The sequence below is a fragment of the Myotis lucifugus genome, unplaced genomic scaffold, assembly GCF_000147115.1.
Source record: "Myotis lucifugus unplaced genomic scaffold, Myoluc2.0 scaffold_129, whole genome shotgun sequence".
Taxonomy (NCBI): domain Eukaryota; kingdom Metazoa; phylum Chordata; class Mammalia; order Chiroptera; family Vespertilionidae; genus Myotis; species Myotis lucifugus.
The window spans coordinates 1,533,892-1,557,017 of record NW_005871177.1 but is presented as its reverse complement, the minus strand read 5'-3'; the positions used below and the strand labels follow the sequence as shown (position 1 = coordinate 1,557,017).

The following is a 23,126-nucleotide window of genomic DNA, read 5'->3' as shown; positions in this document are numbered from 1 at the left end:
GTATAAGAGTATATCTCATCATGGTTACCCTTTTAATCTTTTCGGAAGTCTTTGATAGGAGCAATGGAGCAAAACATCGTTAGCAATATGTTTGCATGTTCTTTATACTAAAGCTCAAAAGAATACATTTTAGCTGTCTGAGATGAAGAGGGAAATTAAGTAAACATGAAAATCATAATATTAGTTTGTGCTTTTTTCTCTAAATTTGTGTCAGAGGTCACAAAAGTTCTGCATAGTCTATTATGTAGTTGGTAATTTTACATACAGAGATAAACCTGCTATTTCTTTCTAAAACTAATAAGATTTAGTAGGTATAGCTTGGTATGCCATAGAGTTACTACACACATAAATAAATTATTCATAAGATAACCACTGGGATCACTTCCAGCTCTGAGATTCTGAGACACAGATGAAAATTCAAGGAGCAAGAGTTCCCACTAAAAATCGAGGCACCATGATACTTCAGTATGAGAAATACAATAGCATTGAATTTAAAAAAAAATGAAATAGCAGTGTGTCCTCAGAAGAAAAAGTCTTTACAATGTAGATGAAGACATTTTATTAATTAGGGAAGAATACAGATATTTTTTAATATTCTAGCCTAGCATGTCTAGTTGAATCACTTCTATTTTCAATTTCATATTACTAGTGTTATGCTTGCATATAAATAAATAGCATAGAACACAAAAAATAATCCCCAAATTATTTCTCTCTAGAAAATATCCTAACTTGAAAACTCTGATTTGAGTAGTTATGCTATATTAATATTAGATTTAGTAGGCATCAGAGCAAAGAAAATTACCAGAATGAGAAAGGAACATTATGTAATGATAAAAGAGTCAATCCACCAAGAAGACAGAGTAATCCTAAATGTGTATGCAAAAAAAGCTTAAAATATGTGAAGTAAAGATGAACAGAATTGATAGGAGAAATAGATAAATCTATAGCTATAGTAAAATACCCCTCTTTCAAAATTGATAGAAAAGTGGACAGAAAGTCAGCAAGAATATAGAAAAACTCAAACACTATATCTCATTTTCCAATGATCTAACCAACAAGGATCCAATGAACATGTACAGAACATTCCATTCAGCAACAGCAGGATACACATTCTCACCATAGAAACATCAATGAGAAAGAGGAACATGGACCAGGTGCTTCCTTCACATCTCCTACTGGGGATTGAGCTCAGAACCTAGGCATGTGCCCTGACCAGGAATCCGTTCATGGGTCCACGCTCAACCACTGAACCACACCAGCTGGGCAAGGAGATGATTATTTTAAAGATCAAGAAAATTGACAATCCTCTAGCAAGATTGCTCATAAAACAAAAAACAAAGACACAAATGACAAATGTCACAAATGAAACAGGAGGTATCACTGCACACCCTGCAGACATAAAAAGGATAATAGGGAGTACTGTGGACCACTCTGTACACATCAGTTTGACAAGTTAGATTAAAAGAACCAATTCCTTAAAAGACACAAACTACCAAACATGATCTTTCTCTATTATTTCTTACAAATACATGTAAATCTACAATTTCTATTAAGTAAGAGTTTAATTGAATATAAACAAACCAGAAAAAAAATAAGATATTCATTAAGCAAAGTTGAGGTCCTTAAGATAAATAGCTATTTACATAGACCCCTTCAAAGTCTAATTGGTTTCTTTCTTGGATGAGGAGTGTGGACGCTGCTTGAGTATGAAGGCATTGAGAGACTGTCCTTTCAAAGGACTTTAATGCAATTTAATGTAAGCAGTTGGTAGATACTTCAGATCTTTGGAATGGTGTGAAAGGTAAGATTAGTGTATACAATGAACTAGACTCAAAGAGTTTAAGACGTAATAATAGCTACCACATATAGGGTACTTATAATGTTCTAGGCTTTATATAATTTATAATTTTCATAACATTTCTACAAGATAGATTTTTTAAATGTCTGTTTTTATAGATATGATAATTTTGCCCCCCCCCAAAAAAAATCAATAACACTCCAAATGGCAGAGCTATGTTGTGGAATAAGGATTTTAACTTCTGCCTTCACATGTTAAATAAATTGCATTTTATACCACATTCTAGTCATAGACAGAAGAGTAAAATCTGAAGTATACTTTGAGTAAAGTTAAAAAATAAATTATATCCCCATGGTTTCATGATGGACACACATTCTTGTTTAGGCATACCTGGAAGGGGGGCACAGAAAGTGTCTATTGCCAACCATATCTTTTCTTTTCTTTTTTTAATCAGAAAAACGAAAGCTCTAAAGTTGTCCCTTTGGCTAAAATTCTTTAATGTAGCCACTCTAGCTTCATAGGTTTAAAATGTGAAAATTTGGCTTTCCCAGGTTTAATAGCACAGATGTCAAGCAAAGGAGGTTTTAGCATTGATGTTGGGTGAAGAAACCTATAAAGTTGGCTACAGAATATTAGGATAGTTTTCAAAGTCGGTTAGAGAAAGACAGTAATAGAGTTTTGAGTAACAACAGAAACAATTTCAGTATCATAACCATAGGAGGCTTGTGAAATATTCATCATAGGAGACAAAAAATTTATGAAATAGTTGCAGCATTTTATGCTTTACCTTCAGATATCTAAAGGGGAAGTCAGTAGTTGAGCTGAAAACATCTTGTTCTTATTATAACAAATTGCTATGCTGTTTAAGTTTCAGTAGTAAAAAAAAGTCGCTTTGTTTATTCTATTGTTCATAATGTGTGCTGTGAAAGGAAGCCAAAATAGCCATTTAAAGGGGAATTTGATAAACAGTGTACATAACATATCTTAAACAAAATGTCCTACTGAAGCTTGCAAAGAAAATGATAGGTAAAAGAGCAAAGCAAATGCTTGTTAGAATTATGGAAAGCCCTTTTGTCTTTGCCTTTTATCTTGTGAGTGCAAGCAGTTAATTTAAGAGTAATCTAAATAAGTGAGTAAGATTTATCTTTTGTCAAATTTATTTTTCTATGTTTTGAGTGAGTCAGTTCTTAGAATTTCAACATATTAGTGACTACATATGCAAAAACAAATATAAAAATATAAAACTCAATTCAATTTAAGGCTACCTTCATATATTTGTTATTGATTCATATTGTTGTAGAATCTCTTTCAATGACTTAAAAGTTATATTCTAACAGGAAGAAAATATGTTTTGAGATCTGAGAAGCCTGTGTGGAAATGTCTGCTCCAGAACTGACTACCTATAGACCTTAATAATACCTATCACAAAATTGCATAGAGTTTAAATGAAAATATATGTAGAATCTCCAGTAACTATTAATTCCCTTTTCTCTAAATACTATGATGTGATCTCTCAGATATAACAACTCATGGAAATAATAATTGTGATTCAGAAAAGTACACAAGTCTATCAGTGAGCAGACTTGGTCCCTAAACTTGTTTTTGCAGCAACTGAACAAATGAGTTTGCTTTTTCTTTCTAAATTCTTTAATTAAATAACATATCTTTTAAATTACTTCGAATGTAGGTTTTGCTATTGTAATACAGAGACCCAAAATGCCAGTGGCTTAAACTAAGATAGACATCTATTTATCTTTAACATAAAAACCTGGAATTAGGCAATGCAGGGTTGACATGGTAGTTCCCTGGTTGGGAGATTGAGCCCCTATTTTGTTTTGTTACTATATGTCATCCTCATAGTCCTAGATGTTTTATCCATCATTCCCTTGTTGGCACTGCAGCCAAAGTATAAAGTCAGTGAGGGGGAGAGCATGACTCCTACCCCTCCTTTGAAGACATGATCAGAAATGTGCACATATCACTTCCACTGACATGCTGTTGGCTACTAATTCTGTAGCTATACCTAGCTGCAAGAGAATCCGGAAGTGCAATATTTATGTGGGCAGTCCTATGTCCAGATAAAATTTATGTTATTATATAAGAAAGAAAAAAGAAATACTGGGGACACCCTGCAGTTTCTGCCATCCCAGTCAATCATGCAAAATGTATAAACATCATAATTTATGTAAAGGCAATCTGATAAGTTTTTTTAAATAAACTTTTAGATTGTTTACTAATACTTGATTGTGCTGAATTTTTCAACATTGACCCCCTGTAAATAATGTCAAAAAGTCTCAAAACTTTAATTTGATTAAACTTGAATAGATTCATTAGTGGGGATATTTAATGACCATATTGATGAAACACAACAAGCCAGTTTTCTATTGTAGGCATTAGATAGAGTAGTCATAGCAGCATCTCTTATCTCACCCTTGCCTCCCTTTAGCAATCATTTTGTAACAACCTATTGTTAAATATGTAATAAGACAAGATTTAAGACAAATACAGCACTAACATATACAAAGAAATGTCTTTTTAAAAAGGTTCTCTAACCCATGCTATGATTGCAAAAAAAAAAATTGGAATTATTCTATTGGGTTGTTTTAGGCTCTAGTCTCCAAGCTACACAACCCAGAATTGGTCTCATCATTTGCTCTTTCTGAGTTTTTTCCTTTGTTGTTCTTCCTTTGCCTTGCTCGTTCTACAGCAGTCAGAAGCAGCGCTGCTTCAGCCAACCATCCAATAACCTTCTCAAACGGGGCTGTGCCTGTGCTATCAGGAAACCAGTGATACAAGGGGCTCTGATGGGTGGGCCACTTGTGTTGGGTGGCAAACAATGTATACATTTCTTCCCCTTTGTCATTATTTCATCCAATGAAATATGTATTGAGTAGCTATGTCTCTGTCAGTGTACCAAGTTTTAGAGATGAAATAGGGAACCAAATAAGATAGTATCTCTGTTCTTGTTGACCTTGGAGTCTAATGAGAGGCAGACATTATTCTGAGAAATATCGCATATCAGTGTCCAATTAGAATGTGATCAGTGTTACAAAGAGATACATAGGAGATGTGTGGGGTCAGAAAGGCTTTGCTAAATGAAGAGATGCTAAAATAAAATTTGGAGGATGAATTAGAATTAATTAAGTAAAGATAGTGAGAGAGAAGGAGGGACTGAAAACATGTTTTAGTTACAGAGAGGAGCTTACATAAAGGTCCTGTGATGGGAAATTAGGTACTAAAAGTCCAGGAACTAAAATCAGGCCAGTGTGCCTGGAATGGGCAATTAACCTGGAGAGAAAGATAGGTGACAGTCACTACAGGGCCATATTGTTCATGATAGAGTTGTGCGTTTTTTTTAAGACCACACAGTAATGAAATTATTGGAGTGCTTGAGCAGGAGAATAACATGTTAAAATCTTTCTTTTTAAAAGAACCTCTCAAACAATGGACTTAAGATAAGTAGGCCCTGTGTAAGAAACCATGGGGACCAGGTGGGAGGCTATCACAGTTGTTTAGGCAAGAGGAAAAGTGGTGGACCAAAGTATTGGAACTTGGGAGATGCATAGAGAAGTAAGCAAGATTTAGTAAGTAAAACTGATATGGCTTAGTGATGAATTGAATTTGTAGGGTGATGGTATAGAAGGTATTAACTATTGCAGATATCTCCCATTCTTCCCCCCTCCCAACCTTTGCCCACCTCCACCCAGCCCCTGGTTCCCTCTCCCGTAGAACTGGGTTGATGATGATGATGTATATCCTGAGTTAGAAAGTCTGGGCTTAAAGAAGAAACACATTTCGGGTATATTTTATAAGTTAACTAGAGGCTCAGTGAACGAATTCAGGCACCAGTGGGGTCCCTTGGCCTGGCCTGTGGTATCAGGACAAAACCGGCTCTCCAACATCCCCTGAGAGGTCCTGGATTGTGATAGAGCACAGGCCAGACTGAGGAACCCCACTGGTGCACAACTGGGGCTAGGGAGGGACGCAGGAGGTTGGCCAGCTGGGGCTCCAGGGCATGTCTGGGTCATCTCTCTCAGTCCCAATCGGCCAGACCCCAGCAGTAAGCTAACCTATTGGTCGGAGCATGTGGCCCCTGGTGGTCAGTGCACATCATAGTGAGCGGCTGAGTGGCCTTAGCATATCATTAGCATATTATGCTTCGATTGGTTGAAAGGACGACTGGACGACCAGATACTTAGCATATTAGGATGAGGTAACCTGAAGAGGAAATATTTATAATGCAAAGAAGAGAGTCTAAGAATAAAAATTTGGCAAATGTGAAACTTTATTTTCTAGAAAGAAGAGATTACAAAAGAAATTGAGAAGAAAAGGCTAAGGCTATAGGAGGAATCCCAGGAAGATATGGCTTCATGGGAGCTAAAAAAAAAAAAATATTAAGCAAGTGAGTTAATGGTGTTAATTGTTGCTGACAACTCAAGTTAAATCAAACAAGAAAAATGTCCATTGAATTTTTTGGGAAAGACTTGAACATAATTGATATATATATTTGTGTGTTGCTACTTAAAGTAATAAGGTTGATGATGTTAAATGGCTGATGTCTGGGGGAGAAAGGTGGGGATTTTCAGAAGTTAAATTTTTCTTGTCAGAGATTTCTTTTATTTCCATTCCTGTGTCTTGATGCAGTTTACTGTGGAAGCATAATTCATGAATGCTAAACACAATTTAGAGTTCCCAAATTTTATATCCACTTTATTTCTTATTATTGAAATACAGCTGTTTTTAATAGGCCCACAAGAATGCATACTGAGTTGTTTAAAAACATAAACAAACACTTTTTTTTCACAATAACTTTTTCAGTCTTCTAATTTGCAAATGGTTATTAATGATTTGGGGTTTTTTACTATCAGTGGCAGATCCTCTAATTTTCTATCATTATCTTGTTATGAAAGCTATAAAGGAACATTGCTAACTGTGTTAGACTTGTGCTTTGTTTTCTGGTTTTTTAAAAAATATTCCTTATGGATCTCAATCCTCTAAACAACTATATAGTAAAAGCAGAAGCCTGCACTCTAATAGGGTCGGTTATGGGCAACACTCACACCAGCTCTCTGGCGTCCTCTTTATAGGGCAGTCAAAGCCAGCCCCAGTGACCAATGGAGAAAGGGATGTAAGAAGCAAGAGAGATGCTTTAGTTTGGGAGAAATACAAAATGGTGCGAGTATTTATTTCCACTGAGTAAGTAGAAACAATAAATTAGCAAGTCATTAGTAAAATATTCTAAACAGCGGTTGAACATAGCTAAAAGACATGGGCCCAAAGCTTTGAAAATGGACTGAGGTGGCTTGTGAGATAAAGAGTTGTAGAGAACAGTATGGCTGTGTTAATGGCTAAGAATTTGCACTCAGGAATACTTATTTTTCCCTTTAACAACTGCTATATTTGATGTTAAAATTAACCAAATTATTTGTTTTTCTATAAATAAATGGATGAGCATACTAAATATTACATTCCTATTAGACTCAATGATTTTTAATTGATGTGAGTATAAACATCAAATCTGAACTATCCTAATGAGGTATCATTAACTATCAATAGACCATCATCACAGGTGGAGACATAGCACAAAGAAAATGTCACTTATCTTGTCAGTACAAAACAAACTTCAGTGGATATGCCTTATTCTTATTGACCCATTCTTATAAGGGGCACAAACAATATGAAAAAGAAATCCAGAAATAAATCTCCAAATTGCATTTCATTTGACTCTTCTTTCTCTACTCATTTCAAATCTTTTATCAGAAATATGAAACAAGTAATAAAACTGAAGGAAGGTACATTAAACTCAAATCATTTCCTTCTTCTCTGGAGGGAGAATTGGAAGGAGTGCAAATAAAAGTGAAATAAAGGCTACATGGAAAGCCCACGTATATGCAAGACAATCCTCTTTAGTGGAGAGCAGTCCTAATTTCCAATGTAGTTAAGTAGATTTTTTCTTGGCATGAAATTATGAAATATTTCAGTTGGAAGTGACCTTGGTGATCATATACTCTAGCTTCTTCATTGTACACACAGGGTAGTTCCTTCAGCACTAAGAACACCGAGTTCTCATGAAGTAAGTGATTGCTGATTCAGTAAAGGAATCCAACTCCTGCTCCTGCCCCATAGGGAAACTGATTTTCCTTTGCATGCTGCCACTTGCCAGTTTTTCAAATGGCAATCACTTTGTGTTTTCCTGTTTTTTAAGCAATCACTATCAGTTGTGCCCCTTGCATCAGGGACTACTTGTGTGAAATAAACTGGGTGTGCATAGATGAAAGGCGCAGTGCTCCTGCCTTTGAGAAGCCGAGAGTAGAGGGAGGATTAGCGTAGTGTGTTCCAAGAATGAGCAATCCTGATGGCCAGAACATAGGAGTAATGAAGAGAATTAAGAAGATATGGAGAGGGTATGCTGTGGTAGGAGTTGAGTTGGAAAAAATTTGTGATCCTGCAGCCTGGTGTGCCAATCAAAGGAGTTTAGACCTTATCCAGGGAGCCACTGAAAGTCTGTAGCCAGGGAGTGTCTTAGGCAACACTGGCGTTATGGTGAAGAGACTGGATGCATTTGTATCTCTCGTCAACAGGAGTTGATGAAAAGAGGAAGTAAGTTGTCCACCAAACTTTTGAGGGGGGCATGGGCCTAAAACAATTACTGAGAGACCTGGGAATTCCCAGTATCTCTCAATGGGGAGAATCTCCGGAAGATTCTTTTTTTAAAATTTTTAATTTATTTTTATTGAATGTATTGGAGTGAGATTGGTTAATACAATTATATAGGTATCAGGTGTACAATTCTACAATACATCATCTGTATATGGTATTGTATGTTTACCACTCCACGCCAGGTCTCCTTCCATCATCCTTTATCCCCCTTTACCTCCCTGAAGATTCTTTACAGGTGACAATTGCTAACACCTGAGCTTTAACTTAGTGAAGAAACTAATGTGTAAGTGAACTAGTCACAACTGGGAGATTCCAAATGATAAGAGAATTCCCTAAGCCTGTTCCTTATCTCACCCAATAGCGTCTGGCTTCATGTTGTATGAAACATCTGCAGGTAGCAAACCAAAGACTGAAATATATATATTTGCATGAAAACTGGAAATGAAGTATACCTAATATGAAGATGAAAATAAGATTTTAAAAATAAATAAATAAGTATAAAGTAAAACATGCAAAATGATAAATACATGAAAGGCAAAGTTACCATTTTACCAATAAAAAATACAACTAAGAAGAATTAGTTGGTACCATTTCAAAAACTCTTAATGAACAGGATCCTAATGCTTTGAACAATAATTCTATGTTCTTTTAGCATTCTGGCCTAATTTGGCTTTTATACTGTACCTAGTTTTTACTATACAAAGTTAACTTCATTGTTGTCCCTAGACACTTTTGTAAATAGTTTGAAATTCTCAAAGGTTTTAATAATTTCAGTTAAATGGGAGTTACTAGTAATTTTAATACGAGTACTTGAATTCTAATTATGTTCCCAAATTGTGCTTTGGATTTTTTTTTCATTGAATCTCAATTGAATTCACCATTATAGGTGATGGTATGGAAAATGTATCTTTATGAGACTATATGCTGGGATTTAGTATCTATTCAAAAAAGATGAAATGATTTTAGGAAGCAGTTAGATAATTAAGCTGGTTTTGGTAACATATTCTAACACTTAATGGACATCATTAAAAATAAACTGAGAGAATCAACTTTCTTATTACCATTTCTTTTCTCAAATTCACAGAATGGTCATTCTGCTATATGCTCAAGAGTTTTTAAATGATAATGGAAAGTCTCTTATTGCAAATTCTAGGATTACTGAAAAATAAAACCCACACAGATTTCTCATTATTGTTCCTTTCCTTAAATTCAAAGAATGTTCATGTTATTATATGCCCAATAGCTTCTAAATTATTATTAAAGGGAGTATTTTATTACTAATTTGTAGGATTACTTGAATCACAGCTACCATTAAAATGTATAGGAAAACTCAAGCTAGCTGTTACAATATACCATTTCAGCTAAATAGGTTGGTATATGTTCTTACAAACACACAGTCACTATAGTGAATAAAATTACAATGTATATTATTCTTTGAATTGAGATGTTCAGTGGACTATTTGCAAAATATCCACATTTTCCAATTAAAAGACACAGTAGTAAGCACATGAAAGAAACAATTACTGTAATGTTCTATAATGGAATGAAAAAACAAATGTTTTTACACAATTTCAAAAATATAATCTATGGGGGGAGGGGAATCAAATGTCAAAAATATAATCTACGTGGGAAAAAACCCACGCACCCACAAGGAGAAGCAGCGTGGGATGGACCACCTCTTTCGAGGCCAAACATCCCTAAAACACGCCTAGGAAATGCCATGGAGCTGCCTTCTTTTTCATCAAGGGCAGAGTCTGCCATTCACCATCTTAGTGAATTCATAACAGGTATAGCATGTATGGTCCAGATGCCAGTGGATTAGACAAACCCATGTCATATACCTGGTCTGAGATCTGGGGAAGTCTGGCTCAGTGGTAGGCAAATTGCGGCTTGCGAGCCACATGCGGCTCTTTGGCCCCTTGAGTGTGGCCACGAAGTTTCAATCGCACTGTACGTGTGCACCCGCACATGGTATTTTGTGGAAGAGCCACACTCAAGGGGCTGCAGTTTGCCGACCACTGGTCTGGCTGAACTGCAGCCTCTTCCTTCTGTTAGGCGTTTGATGGTAGAGCTGGGTCTGGTCTGAGATCTGTCTCAGGATTAGGTTCATCTAATCCCACAACATGTCTAGGTCCCCTGATCACAGTAGCTAAATCTCTATGCCTATCTATCTTAAATTGTATATATTAAACCTTATCTCTTAATAACGTTTCTTCTTATACTGTGGCCTGCTGTCACCAAACTAGAATAGTTCTACCCCTCAGGACTCTCACCTTGAGTTTAAAATGGCTCTTTCCTGCCAATGACAGCATGAGTCAAGCTGAGACTGTCCCTATTCTTTCCTTCACTAGACCACCAGGGCTCTGACACTGAGAGCAAAAATGAAACGGAGCATTTTCTAGTTATCTAAGAGTTTTTATTCACTCAAAGCTGTAGAAGAAATCAACACTTGTACTTCACAGTATTCTGAAAAACTGTCCAAGAGTTATAAATTACATTTAATTTTGACCCTACACAAAGGTTTTTTTCCTCCCTAAAGGCAAAACCAACACAAAAATGTGTCTTGGGGACTACTTTACTTCTATGTTGACTGTATATTAACAATCCTATATATCACTTTTATTAATCTTTTTGTAATGAGCTGAATTTTTAAAGTAGAAGATATGGTAGATTTGTCACAAGAAAATGAAACATTCTGTATTTCAGGCTATTACTTTTGTTCTTGCTTTGCAATTACAAAATAGACATTTTGTCAAATGTCCACAGACTCTATGGTTTGACAAATGGTATTTTACTGCCTGCCCTTCTCTAAGACATTTTTACCATTTTCATTGTTCTAAAACATGTCATTCATAAGGGAGAACTCTAATAGAAAAATGTATCACACAAAATAAATAACAAAACCTCCAATTCTAAACTAGCTTAAACATATAAGGCTTCATGACAACCTGCCAACTTCACTATCATGGATGGTTTTGTTACACATTCTTTTGGAGTATTTTGTGGTGAATTTGAAGATCACATTGTTCATTTGACTACCTCTTTCTTTGTCTCCTCCCCCTTCTATCCTTCCCCTCTCCCCCACCACACACCAAAAAAGGCAATTAAGCAAGGTTATAATTCTAAGTATCTCACAGCTATAAAAAGAAGTGACATTTATTTCAGTCTGAGAACTTGATGGAATAAGCACATAAAGGATAAAAGTTTCACATCAAGCAAACTTCCTCTCTACTGCAAGTGGGTCAGGTAACAAGAAGATAAACAAAATGCAGAAATTAAACTAATTGCATAAGATTAATCAAAAAGCAATAATTACATTCTAATTTCATGAGGGTAGGGGACTCATAGCATCTACATTCACTGGAAAATATCCCAAACAAGGCTCTCTGAGGAGGCCACAAACTCCTCACCAAGTCACCCTTGCTGAATAATTGAAGCAACCTGGGGCTTCTCTGTACACTTAGAATACCTTTTTGTATACTTACCAGAAAATGTTAACTTCTGGATTTCCTAACAAACATTGTTAATTTGAAGCAAGAATTTTCACTATCAGATAACAGTGATAAATGAAACTGAGAAAAACATACACTGAGCTTGGAAATTTCCACACGAAAATAACAATTCCTATCTAGATTAACACCCCAGGCTCCCTTTTGGGTGGTATTCTCGGTTTGTCTGACTTCTTAACCTCTGAGCATCAGATGGCCTGACTTTTCTTTTGTTTCGTATTGTCCAGATCTGGATAAAGAGGAAATTAATTTCTTAAGACTTCTCTTTAATCCTTCTGTCTTTCTTTATCTGCTCTGTAACAGCTTTAAAATGAGCCCATCACAATAGCTATTTTACAATGGGTAACCTGTCTCTCAGTGACATTATCTGGAATGGCTGACTTAAGCAAAGTAATTTATCTGCCTCACAGAGGTTCTGTTTCCTCCCTTTCCATTGATCAGTAATTCATTCTTATTCAACCAACATACAGTGTTTCTACAGAAGTGTGCATTCTTTTATCTGCACTGGCTTTTTAGGCCATTATCACCTTCATGGAAAGATCAACTCACCTGGCACACACCATCTCCTGGACCTGCCACTTCCAACAGGCCTCCCACTGCCTTTTCTGTTGTGTAGTATTTCATCTCAGTTTTGGCCTTAATGATTCCATCACAGTAGACATGGACACTGACGGAACCAGCAGGAAAATCTTATCAAACACAAAAATAGAGTTAGGAGCTGAGTATATAATGCCTATCTCACATTATTATACCTCTTAGAGAATATGAAGGAAGGCTTTAAGAATTCATAATGATTTTACTAACTTCTAGCACTGATATTTTCTTTTTTATCTTTAGAAGTTAGAAATCACATAATAGAATGTACAATTTTAGACTTGTTAAAAAAAACTTACAACACATGGTAAAAGTATAATAAAAGTAAAGCACTAAGTTCTTTCTCCCTAACTACTAATTTCCATTAAAAAAAATCTGTGATCATCTTTAAATAATAGTTTATAATTTAGAACAGTAAAGTTGCTCATAAAAAGGTGTTTTTTTTATTACTCTTATGATGAAAATTTCCATAAATTATAGACAAGTTTCTCAAAATTGTCTTTGAACAGAGAAAGAATAGAGTCAATTGAAATTATAGAACTTCTATTCAATTGATTATAATGAAAAACCTTTGGGAATGCAAGATTTAATGCCCTGTTATTTAAGTACTAGTTACACCATACATTTATCCAATGTCTTTTGTGAACACCCTGTTTAAAGTGGTTGACATTCTTCATTGTGAATTCTGATCTAACACACTAACAGTTAAAGTTACCTAAGAATTTTGGACTTCCCGTGAAAGAATAACAATAAACAGTCATTTCAATAGCAAAGTCATTGTGTTTTCTTGAAACAAAAGTAAACAAGATTTATCTTTAAATTCATTTCCAGAACATACTTTAAAAACTTTCACTCTTTGTTCTGGAATCATTTTCCAAATTCTTCTGGGAAAATGTTGTCATCTAAACATCTGGGGTTTGGAATAAGCCATTAAGAACAAGACTAAAAAGCTAGTTATAACCCTAATCCCCAAATGAAGCTTTGACTATTTAAAAGTTCTTAAGGTTTAAGCATTAATTTTACTTTATCTCCTAAAGTAAAGGATCTTATAATATTGCTCGAGGTAATCTAAAGCCCACAAAAGCAATCTTAAGCTTAGCTAGATGAAGAAACTGAAATTTCCTCTTGCCATATTGCTTGACTAGACACTTAACCTATATTATAAAGGAAAAGCTCTCTCTTCCTAAAGTATCTGTCCAATAGAGAATGAAAGAGAAATAACAACAAAAGACTGAAAGTTGTAAAGTGCATCTCTTCACCTACAGCCATGCACATATGGTGACAGGGGTTCTGGAATTTTTGGAGTCAAATGAAATCAATCTCAGTAAATTTCATAAGGATGATTTTGAATGAAGAAATTGATTTTGTTTATCAGAAAAGAGATTAGGAGTTTTACAATGGGGTGGTGGTGTTGCCTTTCTGAAAGAAAGTCAGGTGATAAATGATAAGAGAGATAAAGTCAGATTTACTTGCTAGGTCTTCGATATAGAATACTAAAATATTCTAGAATAGAGGATTAAAATGAACTCATTTGTTTCTGATATCTGGAGCCATTAGTTGACTCAAAACTTTGCCATTAGATCTACTGATAATGATGCTGACTTTGAAGTAATCCTCCGAAGAGATGTCCTTTGAAGTACTGTATCTGCTGTGTACATTTTCATATCTATTGAATGTCAGTGGTTAAATAAGACCTAATTACCATTTCCATATGGATTCATCTGCTTGGGAGGGCCTCCTTCAGAAGGTATTTCTGAACTGGCCTTTTTTGTGAACAATACCCATATGGCTTGAGCATTATTATACATTAACTTTGGGCACCATGGTGTCTACATTTTATAGCTCTTCAATGAAAATAAAGTCAATTACTTTAAAGATTCAAATAGGAGAGAGGAAAAGTGAGTTCTGGTATTTATAATCTAAAGTAGGCAATTCACATTTAACACAGGAGGTACACACAAAGATAGGCCAAAGTCTCCAACCAAGCAAGGGTATAGGAGTCAGCGAAGCAAAAAGGCTTACAATGGAAGAAAAACAATAGAACTCCTTGCCCTCATCAGACATAGATACACAATGAAGTACACTTACGGAGGAGAAGTGGTGTTAAAATATTCTACTTAAATTTCAAATCTCAAGTTCTAGGCTCTTCAAGAGTCTTTGTCAACCTTTCCTGTCTCTGTGATTTAAGTGGTCTCTCCTTCCATCTGAAGGATCAATTAAAGTAAGTTATGGACGATATAATCCAAAGGTATTTCTTGAAAGTCAGAATTACATTCACTAATTCCATTTAAAAGGATATTTCACAAACCCATTAATTTAAAAGTGTTTCACTTTCTATATTTCCATTGTATGAGAAGCTGTGTTCCTTTGTGAACCAATTTTAGCCCATATCACATGGTAAACCTTAAATACACCTACCAAAGGTTTCCATGGGAACTGAAATCAACATGACTCTTTTGATTAGAACAGTATAATTAAATAAATGCTGGTAGCTTCAAAACCTTGGTCATGCTAAGAATTAATATAAGTTTTATATATGTTAAAATCATCTTCCTGAAGATCATATAGAACAATTTCATATTGTTATTTTTATAAACAGGTTCAGATTAATATTTGGTACATCCTAAAGTATTTTTCATCTTTTTAAAATGAAATATGATGTTATAATTTATATTATTCAGAACTCAGTTTTCTAACTAATAAATAGATTCTATGTCATTATGGATTCATTTTATGTTATTTTCAACTTTTAATTTGTTGTCCCCGTGTTGTATAAAATATTTTTCTGGCTGAGCTGCAGGTACCAGAGGAATACCCTCTTCCTTCTGAGCAAGAATTAGTTAATATTTCTAGTTTAAAGCCTTAACATGTAAGTTTTGGCTTAAACTGGACTATAGTAAATTTAAATTCTTTCAGCACAAAACAGTTTTTCTATGAGACAAACCTGTGGATACCATTGCAAAGGTTCGGTTTTTAGAAAAGAAAATAATTACAAATTTATCAAGTTATTGAGCTGAGAGGGAGAATGCAAAATTTGGAGGATATTTTCTCAAGTGAAAAAATCCAGTTAATATTTATAGGTATGTCAGAAGGGAAAGAACAAGAGAATCTTAGGATTTCTTCCTTATGTAGCACATTGTACTTTCATATAATTTTGTTATTCCCTGAATTGTTACAAAGTTAGAAAGAAACATACTTTAAAAAGAATATTAATATGGCTTAGTGTTGGGTTGAAGAGAGAGAAATCTGAGGCCCATGTATTTTATATGCCTCAATGTTAAGAGACTAGTAATACACAATACACACACACACACACACACACACACACACACACACACACATTTAGATGGTTAGGAGCAGGTATCCAAACAAAGAAAATAGAGTATTTGGTCTTAGGGGTAACCTTTTCTAACAGAAATGCTTTACCTACCCCAATGTCTATTATCTTCTTCTGTTTAGAAGGAGATTTTGATTTTCTTTTGTTGTTGCAGGACACAATTCCATCCAACTAAAAAGACTGGATTTTCTACTCTTCCTTTCGGCTAGATATGACCTTGGGATTAAGTTCTGGCTAATAGGAAATTTATTATTATTTGTTATTATTTAATGAAACCTTCATTTCTTTATCCCAGTGGTATGCTGAGAAACTGACTCTCCAGAAGGATAGAAAAAAAAAGAAGAAGAAGAAGCCCTGGTATTTAGATTTGCCCATATCTGTGGTGTAAATACTTACACTATGACTGATTTCAAGCTACCAACGTGTTATGGACTGTATGGTATCCTCCACACCCAAATTCTTATGTTGAAGCCCTAACCCCTAATGCACTGTATTTGGAGATGAAGACTTAAGGAGGTAATTAAGGTTAAATAAGGTGATAAAGGTGGGGGCCTTATCTAATAAGACTGGCATTCTTATAAGAAGAGGGAGAGATACCAGAGAAAAGGTGCGCAGAGAAAAGGCCATATTTACATAGAGGTGGTGGCCATCTGCAAGCCAAGGAAGGAGATTTTGCCATAAACCACCTGTTGGCCTGTTGACCATAAACTCCGAGCCTCCGGAGCTGTGAGAAAATAGATTTCTGTTGGTTAAGCCATCCAGTCTGTGGTATTTTGTTAGGAACGTTTGAAAAGTTTAAAAGTGGTGTAACTGAATATGTATTCAGGAAGAGATACAGAAAATTGGCTCTACCAATCCAGTATGAAATGGTCCCAGCACACCACGACTTCATCAGATGGCTCTGAACATGGGTGCGACGGCAAAGTCTTTGGAGCCATCTTATTCCATAATAATTATGGCCACACCCTAGGACTGTGGAGTCGTGACTAGAAATAAGCCTGTGTCCTGGACAGTACTGTGAAGCTGCCATACAGCCCTCAACACAAACCAGATTTACGTAGGAAACTCTGGTTACAGCACAAGAGAACATTTATAGGAAGCAAACCACATTTTAAGTCATGACTGATTAACTCGGTCCAATGTTCAAAACTCAAGTCACATGAGCATGTTTTCTAAGCTGAAAAGATACTGGACAGATAGGGGCCTCCTCTGAACACTGATGCTTCCATATTCTTTAAAAGAATTCTGAGAGCAGGAGGGGTTCTTGATATGCTTCCACTTTAACTTTTGACCGCTCCATTTTAACTTGGTATTCAAAAAAGTACAGAATAATGTTTTAAAGATGATGTGGGAAACTGATTGAGATTATTTCCTGAGTTGGAAGTCACCAATGGGTGCAGGGATTATATATGAGATGAAATAGAGTTGGGAGCTCTCCTGAGCATGATTCTTCAGGGTAAAAGGGGACAAACCATTTTGCTAGTTATTATATCAAAAAATATAAACAGAGGACTAAGACATGAGAGGGGCAATATGAGGTATGCAATATTTATAAAGAAAGATGAACCCCTCAATTCTCTTCCCTATGGAAGTATTTATTTATTTAATTTATCTTTATTGTTGAAAGTATTACAGATGTCCATTTTTCCCCCATTAACCCCTTCCATCCTGAACCCATCACCACCCCCCAACCCAGGTCTTTTTAAATGGGTTTACCACACCCCTCCCTGTGTTTAAGGGAATTGCTAGAGGGAGAGCAATTCCTCCATTGGATGTCTGTTTAAGTGTGGTCTTATATCTTATCTTTTTATCTCAAAAAAAATCCCTTAAGTAAGTACTTGAAATGTAAGTAGATAAGTCATTTTATCAATAAGAAAATTGTGGCACAGAACAATGAAGAGACTTATCTAAAGTTACCTAGTAAATGGCTCCGCACAGAATAAAGACAGCTCTCTTGGTCACTAGTTTGTTTCTTTGGCTACGTGCAGATTCTGGACCAGTCATTAGCCTTTAAGAGCATGCTGGGCACTCTCTCTTACTCCACAATCGGTGTAGAGAAAAAGAAAGCTTATTGTACAGTCATTGCTTTTCGACTGAACTTCCTGAGATGATGGGAATGTTCTAATAAATCATTTGAAATGTGATTAGTGCAACTGAGGGACTGAATTTTAAATTTTGTTTAATTAAAGTAAATTAAAGTTTCAAAAACCAGATGTGGCCAGCGGCTATAGTATTGGCCAGCACAGCTACAAAGCATACTTACTCCAGATCCATAAATACATCATGACATCAATTTACTAGGTGTTAGCTAGCATTTAAAACAATGAAAATAAATACAATCCCTGGTTCTCTGATTATAATGCCCAGTGCATGTTCTTGCATGTTGTTGACTTTTTCATTATTGCTCTTAACATATTAGCCAGAGTTATTTAAAATTCTTTGTCTGATAACATCTGTGCCACAACTGAATCTGGTTTGAAGTTTGCTTTCTCTCTTTAGACTAATGTTATTTCTTGGCTTTTGGCATGACTTGTAATTTTTCATTGAAAACCACAAGATTGTGTCAGGTATAAGGAATGAAGTCAGTAGGCATGCAATGAGAACATACAGTAATCTGGCTAGGAGTTGGGCTGTATTTAATATTTGCTGTAACTGTACATATCAGAAATTTCAAATTCCTCTACTGTCCTTGTTTTTGTCCTCCCTCTTGACTTGTGTTTCCCTAAGTGCTCTTCCTCAGAAAGATTCTGCGTTTTGCATTACTGTCAACCATAATGCATTGTCATTAGACTGAACCCTGCAGAGTGGCGCTGGTGGTCAGGCTGAGGGAGGGGGAGCCTTCTAATCTTATAATTCAGTCTCTTAAGGGGCCCAAGTCTCCTGGTTTTGACCTTCACAGATGTTTCCTCCCCACTTCCAGAAAGACCAGAGAGGGTACAATGGGGTGCATGCCCTTTCCCCGCTGGGATAAAACTTTGGGAAAGTGGTTTCTTCGGTAGAGCAGCCTTCGTTATGGAGAACATACTTGGAGTATTTCACCATGATGATTCTTCCTCTGGCCTGGCAGAGCCTCTGGAAGATCTCAGATCTTCACTTTGAGAAACAGTGAGGTTCCTGGAGGTAAAGCCCACCAAATTATAAGTGCCTCACACAACTACAGTCCCCAGGAGAGTCTTACTCTCAAACTGGTCCACTCTCAGCCACCAGAATTTCATCAAAATTACCGTGGAAGTGCTCCTACTAGTTTCTGGCTCTAGTGACTTCTGCTCCAGGAAAGCAGATCTTGAATGTCACTCTCTTGATGTACTTTTCTCTCCAAATTTTGGGACAGTGGTTTGCCCTGCAGCCATAGTTCTCAATGAACTCAGGAAAAGTTATTTATTTTCTGTTTGTTTGACTTTTTCTTATTGTAGAATGCAAGTGAGAATATCAAAGTTCTACATGACAGGGGTAACTACCATTAGTCTAACTATTGCTTTTAAAACCTTTGTTTTAGTTATGGGTTTATGCATATGTACTGGCTCATGATATAAAATGTAGTTCTCACTAGGGCTCAGGAAATTTTAAGGAACAGTGCCATGAGGAAGAGAAAATAAAATTCTGAGGCCATTTCTGCGGAGACATGTCCCATACATATTCCCACATATACTCATGGAATCAGTCTATATATTCCTACATAGCACATAGCAATTAAAATTTCATAAGAAAATCTCTCATTAATTTATAGAATATACCAGTTGAAAGAAAGACTTGGAGAGGTTTAATTAGCTTAACTAGCAAATAGTGGTTTGTTTAGTTTTGCTACAAACTTGCTGTTTAACTATATAGACATATTATGAACTAGTATATTTTGGAAAATATAGACTATTAGCTTTCTGCTTTGCTGAAAAACATTTGAACTTTGACATGCTTTACTCTTTGTACTGCTCTTAGCTACTAGGTAAACAGAATATAAAAATCTTTTATTAAAATTCTCATAAAATGTTAATGTAAGTAATTTTATTTGACATTTTGGTCTGCTATTTGTGAAATATTATCTAAGTTCTTCTTAATTTGCTAAATTGATTTTTTGTAGTGATTTTAGTCTAGCTAGATTTAGTTTAAACTCCAAAACTAATTAGTTAGAAATTATTCTTCATTACATCATTTAAAGCTGTGGCATAGGGAGTAATGGTCTTTGCAAGAGAAACAAAGCGAGAATTCTTTCTCATTTCATTTCTGCACATCTTTGTCCATGAGAGGAAGCAGTATCTACAATGTTATAAATGCTTGGCAGACTTTCCTTTCTATAATTAACTCCCACTTCGGCTGCGCAAGGAAATCCATAGAGGGGACACATGCTTTTCATAACAGCTACATAAAAACCTCAGGATGCATTTGATATAGTCTTTAATTTTAAGTATTTTTACATTTCTGAATTTATAGTAAGATTACATATCTTTTACTTTAAAATATTTTATGAAGTTCACATTTATAAAGTTTTGTAAGGTAATTTTATTCTCTGATTATAAAAAGATAAATTAAAAAAACAAGTAGTCCTACAATTTATATCAAAACATTCTGAAATTAATATAGTAGCTTTTAATTTAGTACAATTATCATGGCCTGTGTGGATATTCCATCTGATACTATTTATCGGGTGCAAGCAAAGTTGCATAATGAAATGGTTAGCTTCATAAATTAAATAAGGAAAAGAAGGGACAATTGTATATAGAAATGTTAGCATGATGACAAAATAGTGAGAAAGATTTATGCTTTCCAAAACAACCAAAAATATACTCAGGAGCATGACATGCAAAAAGACAGAGAGTGGGAGGAAGAGAGGAAGAGGAGAGAGAGAGGAGCAAAAAAGATTTCAAAGTTCATAATGAACATCCAAATATCTACTAGTCCTATTACAATAAAGCTGATGATTTTAGCTGCATATACACTAGCTGGTGTATATTTGAGTGCTCTCTGCTGACACATATAAGAACATGTGATGTTACTGGATGCCATTTCACATGGTACACAAGCTAATTTCTCATAATTTACACATTTGTACTTTTGCAAATTCAGATTAATAGTGAAAGTTGAGCACAGGAAACACCTGCAGAACAGTATTAGTTTCTATAGGGAAGTGAAACCATTTATCATAAATTTATTGAAAGAAATTCAGGATGATGTTTTATATTTATTAAAGCATAAAAGAATTTCTTACCTAAAGCTTTCATACACCAGACAGATTTATTCCAAAGGGCTGGCCGTGTTCTAATGCATTTATTATTTGACGCAAATTCAACTTCCACCATATCACCAATTACTTCATCTCTCAAAATAATAAATATTTCACCAGGATTCTATAAGATGAAAAATAAAACTCAATTAAGCATTTGAAAATGTTTACATTAACTAAATAACCTGTTACGTTCATTAATGACAGAGGTTGCACGTGGTCATTATATGTCTTCTATCATGTCCATATTTTCAACCATATTTAGAAATGAAATATATAAATATGATTCTCACTATACTTTGAGTTTATGAACTTGGTGTCCATTGAACACTCAATTTTTTCCCCCAATACCATACTTTGCAACTGAAAAAATAGTGAGAACATAGCTGCTCCCTTTTCCTCTTGCCTCTTCCCTGTGTGTGGCTCTGTATCTCAGGGTAGTGAGCATCACTTCACAGACCTCCAGGGAGCTGCAATTCAATGGCTAAACAAACCCTTTTCCCAAGTCTTTTTCCTCTACCTTTCTAGAACTTGATGTATTTCTCTATAAATAAAATGACTGAACATTTAAATATGCTTTGTAAAACTTTAAATATAATTTTTTTAGAAAGAAACAAAACATTTAAATATGCTTTGTAAAAATTTAAATATAATTTTTTTAGAAAGAAACAATAGTTTTAAATCTTACCTGACTAAAGGTTATAAAAGGCGAAAGATTTATGCGGTCTGAAGAGAAACCAGAGCATTGACTAAAGGTTATAAAACTGAAAGCCTAAAGATTTTTATTAAGGTGGAAAAGCTAAATCTATGTGCATAATATAATAAGGGTTACTGAAAACCTCTTGGAATTATTTTAAATTAGGGATAAGAAGATTAACATTAATACAGAGAAAAAATAAATGAATATTTATTAAACATCTATTTTATACTAAAAATTATTCTAAGCACACTTATATAAAGATTTTTAAAAATCCCAACCAGAACATACACACACAAATACATACATGCAAATAAGTGCACACACGAAAACCAGAATGAAAACTACTATATTTCCCTTTTCTGAATAGGGTAACCAACACACAGAGTTAACCTGAGATGAATCAGAACAACCCAAATTCAAAATCGGCACTATTTTTTACATCAAGCTGTTTACCCCTTCAAAATAACTAAAATGAAACAGTATTTTTATGATTATCCCAGATATTACTCTTCAAAGGCTTTCTTCAAAGTCCAACTAAACTTAAGTTCCTCACAAAATAAACAGGAGCCTCTTATAAAGTTGTGATTACCCAAAAGTCATTAATTACAAAGTTGCCTTATTTAAATGTTATCTCCCTAAGCAAAAATCAACCACGAACAAAGCTTACATATTTAATGCTCTGTACCAAAGAGTTTGTACAAATTCCTTGATGTTACAAAATCTTTTCAGCTGACACACATCCACTTTGGGCATTTCCACCAGCACCCAGTGCTCCCAAATATTTTCCCATAGGCTATTTTGATCTAAATATCTCCTCACCAATTAAATTGCACATCAAGAAAAGATCCCACCTGGCTGGTGTGGCTCACCAGTCTATGAACCAGAAGGTCACAGTTCGATTCCCTGTCAGGGCACATGCTCGGGTTGTGGGCTCGATCCCAAGTAGGGGGCATGCATGAGGCAGCCAATTAATGATTCTCTCATCATTGATATTTCTATCTTTCTCTCCCTCTCCCTTCCACTCTGAAATCAATAGAACTATATTTTAAAAAAAGAAAAGATCCCATATGAAGGAAACTACCACTATTCCCCCTCCCACTCTTGCCCCACACATGCAATATGTCAGAAAGTCTTTCTTGTTTTCTTCCTGTACCTTCTCCAATGCACTACTTTATCTGAAAGTTAAGACCGTGAGCCTCATCTGTTCCTCATATCTTCAACCTCTTCCACATGGTACCTCATGTCTAGCACAGTTCTTTAGTTCCTTTGTTACTCATACCTGTCACCTTCCTTCAAATATTTAATGACTTCCC

General features: G+C 35.2%; 1 protein-coding gene across 1 annotated transcript in view; it reads right to left on the bottom strand.

The window, feature by feature from the left end:
* The window catches only part of BANK1 (B cell scaffold protein with ankyrin repeats 1), a 298,633-nt gene that overhangs the window by 194,751 nt on the left and 80,756 nt on the right, over positions 1 to 23,126 (bottom strand). Inside the window, exons 4-5 of the mRNA XM_023758387.1 lie at positions 21,099 to 21,237; positions 12,517 to 12,656 (exon numbers count right to left, since the gene is read on the bottom strand). Coding sequence (XP_023614155.1) covers positions 12,517 to 12,656; positions 21,099 to 21,237 — 279 coding nt within the window. The remainder of the gene's footprint in view (positions 1 to 12,516; positions 12,657 to 21,098; positions 21,238 to 23,126) is intronic.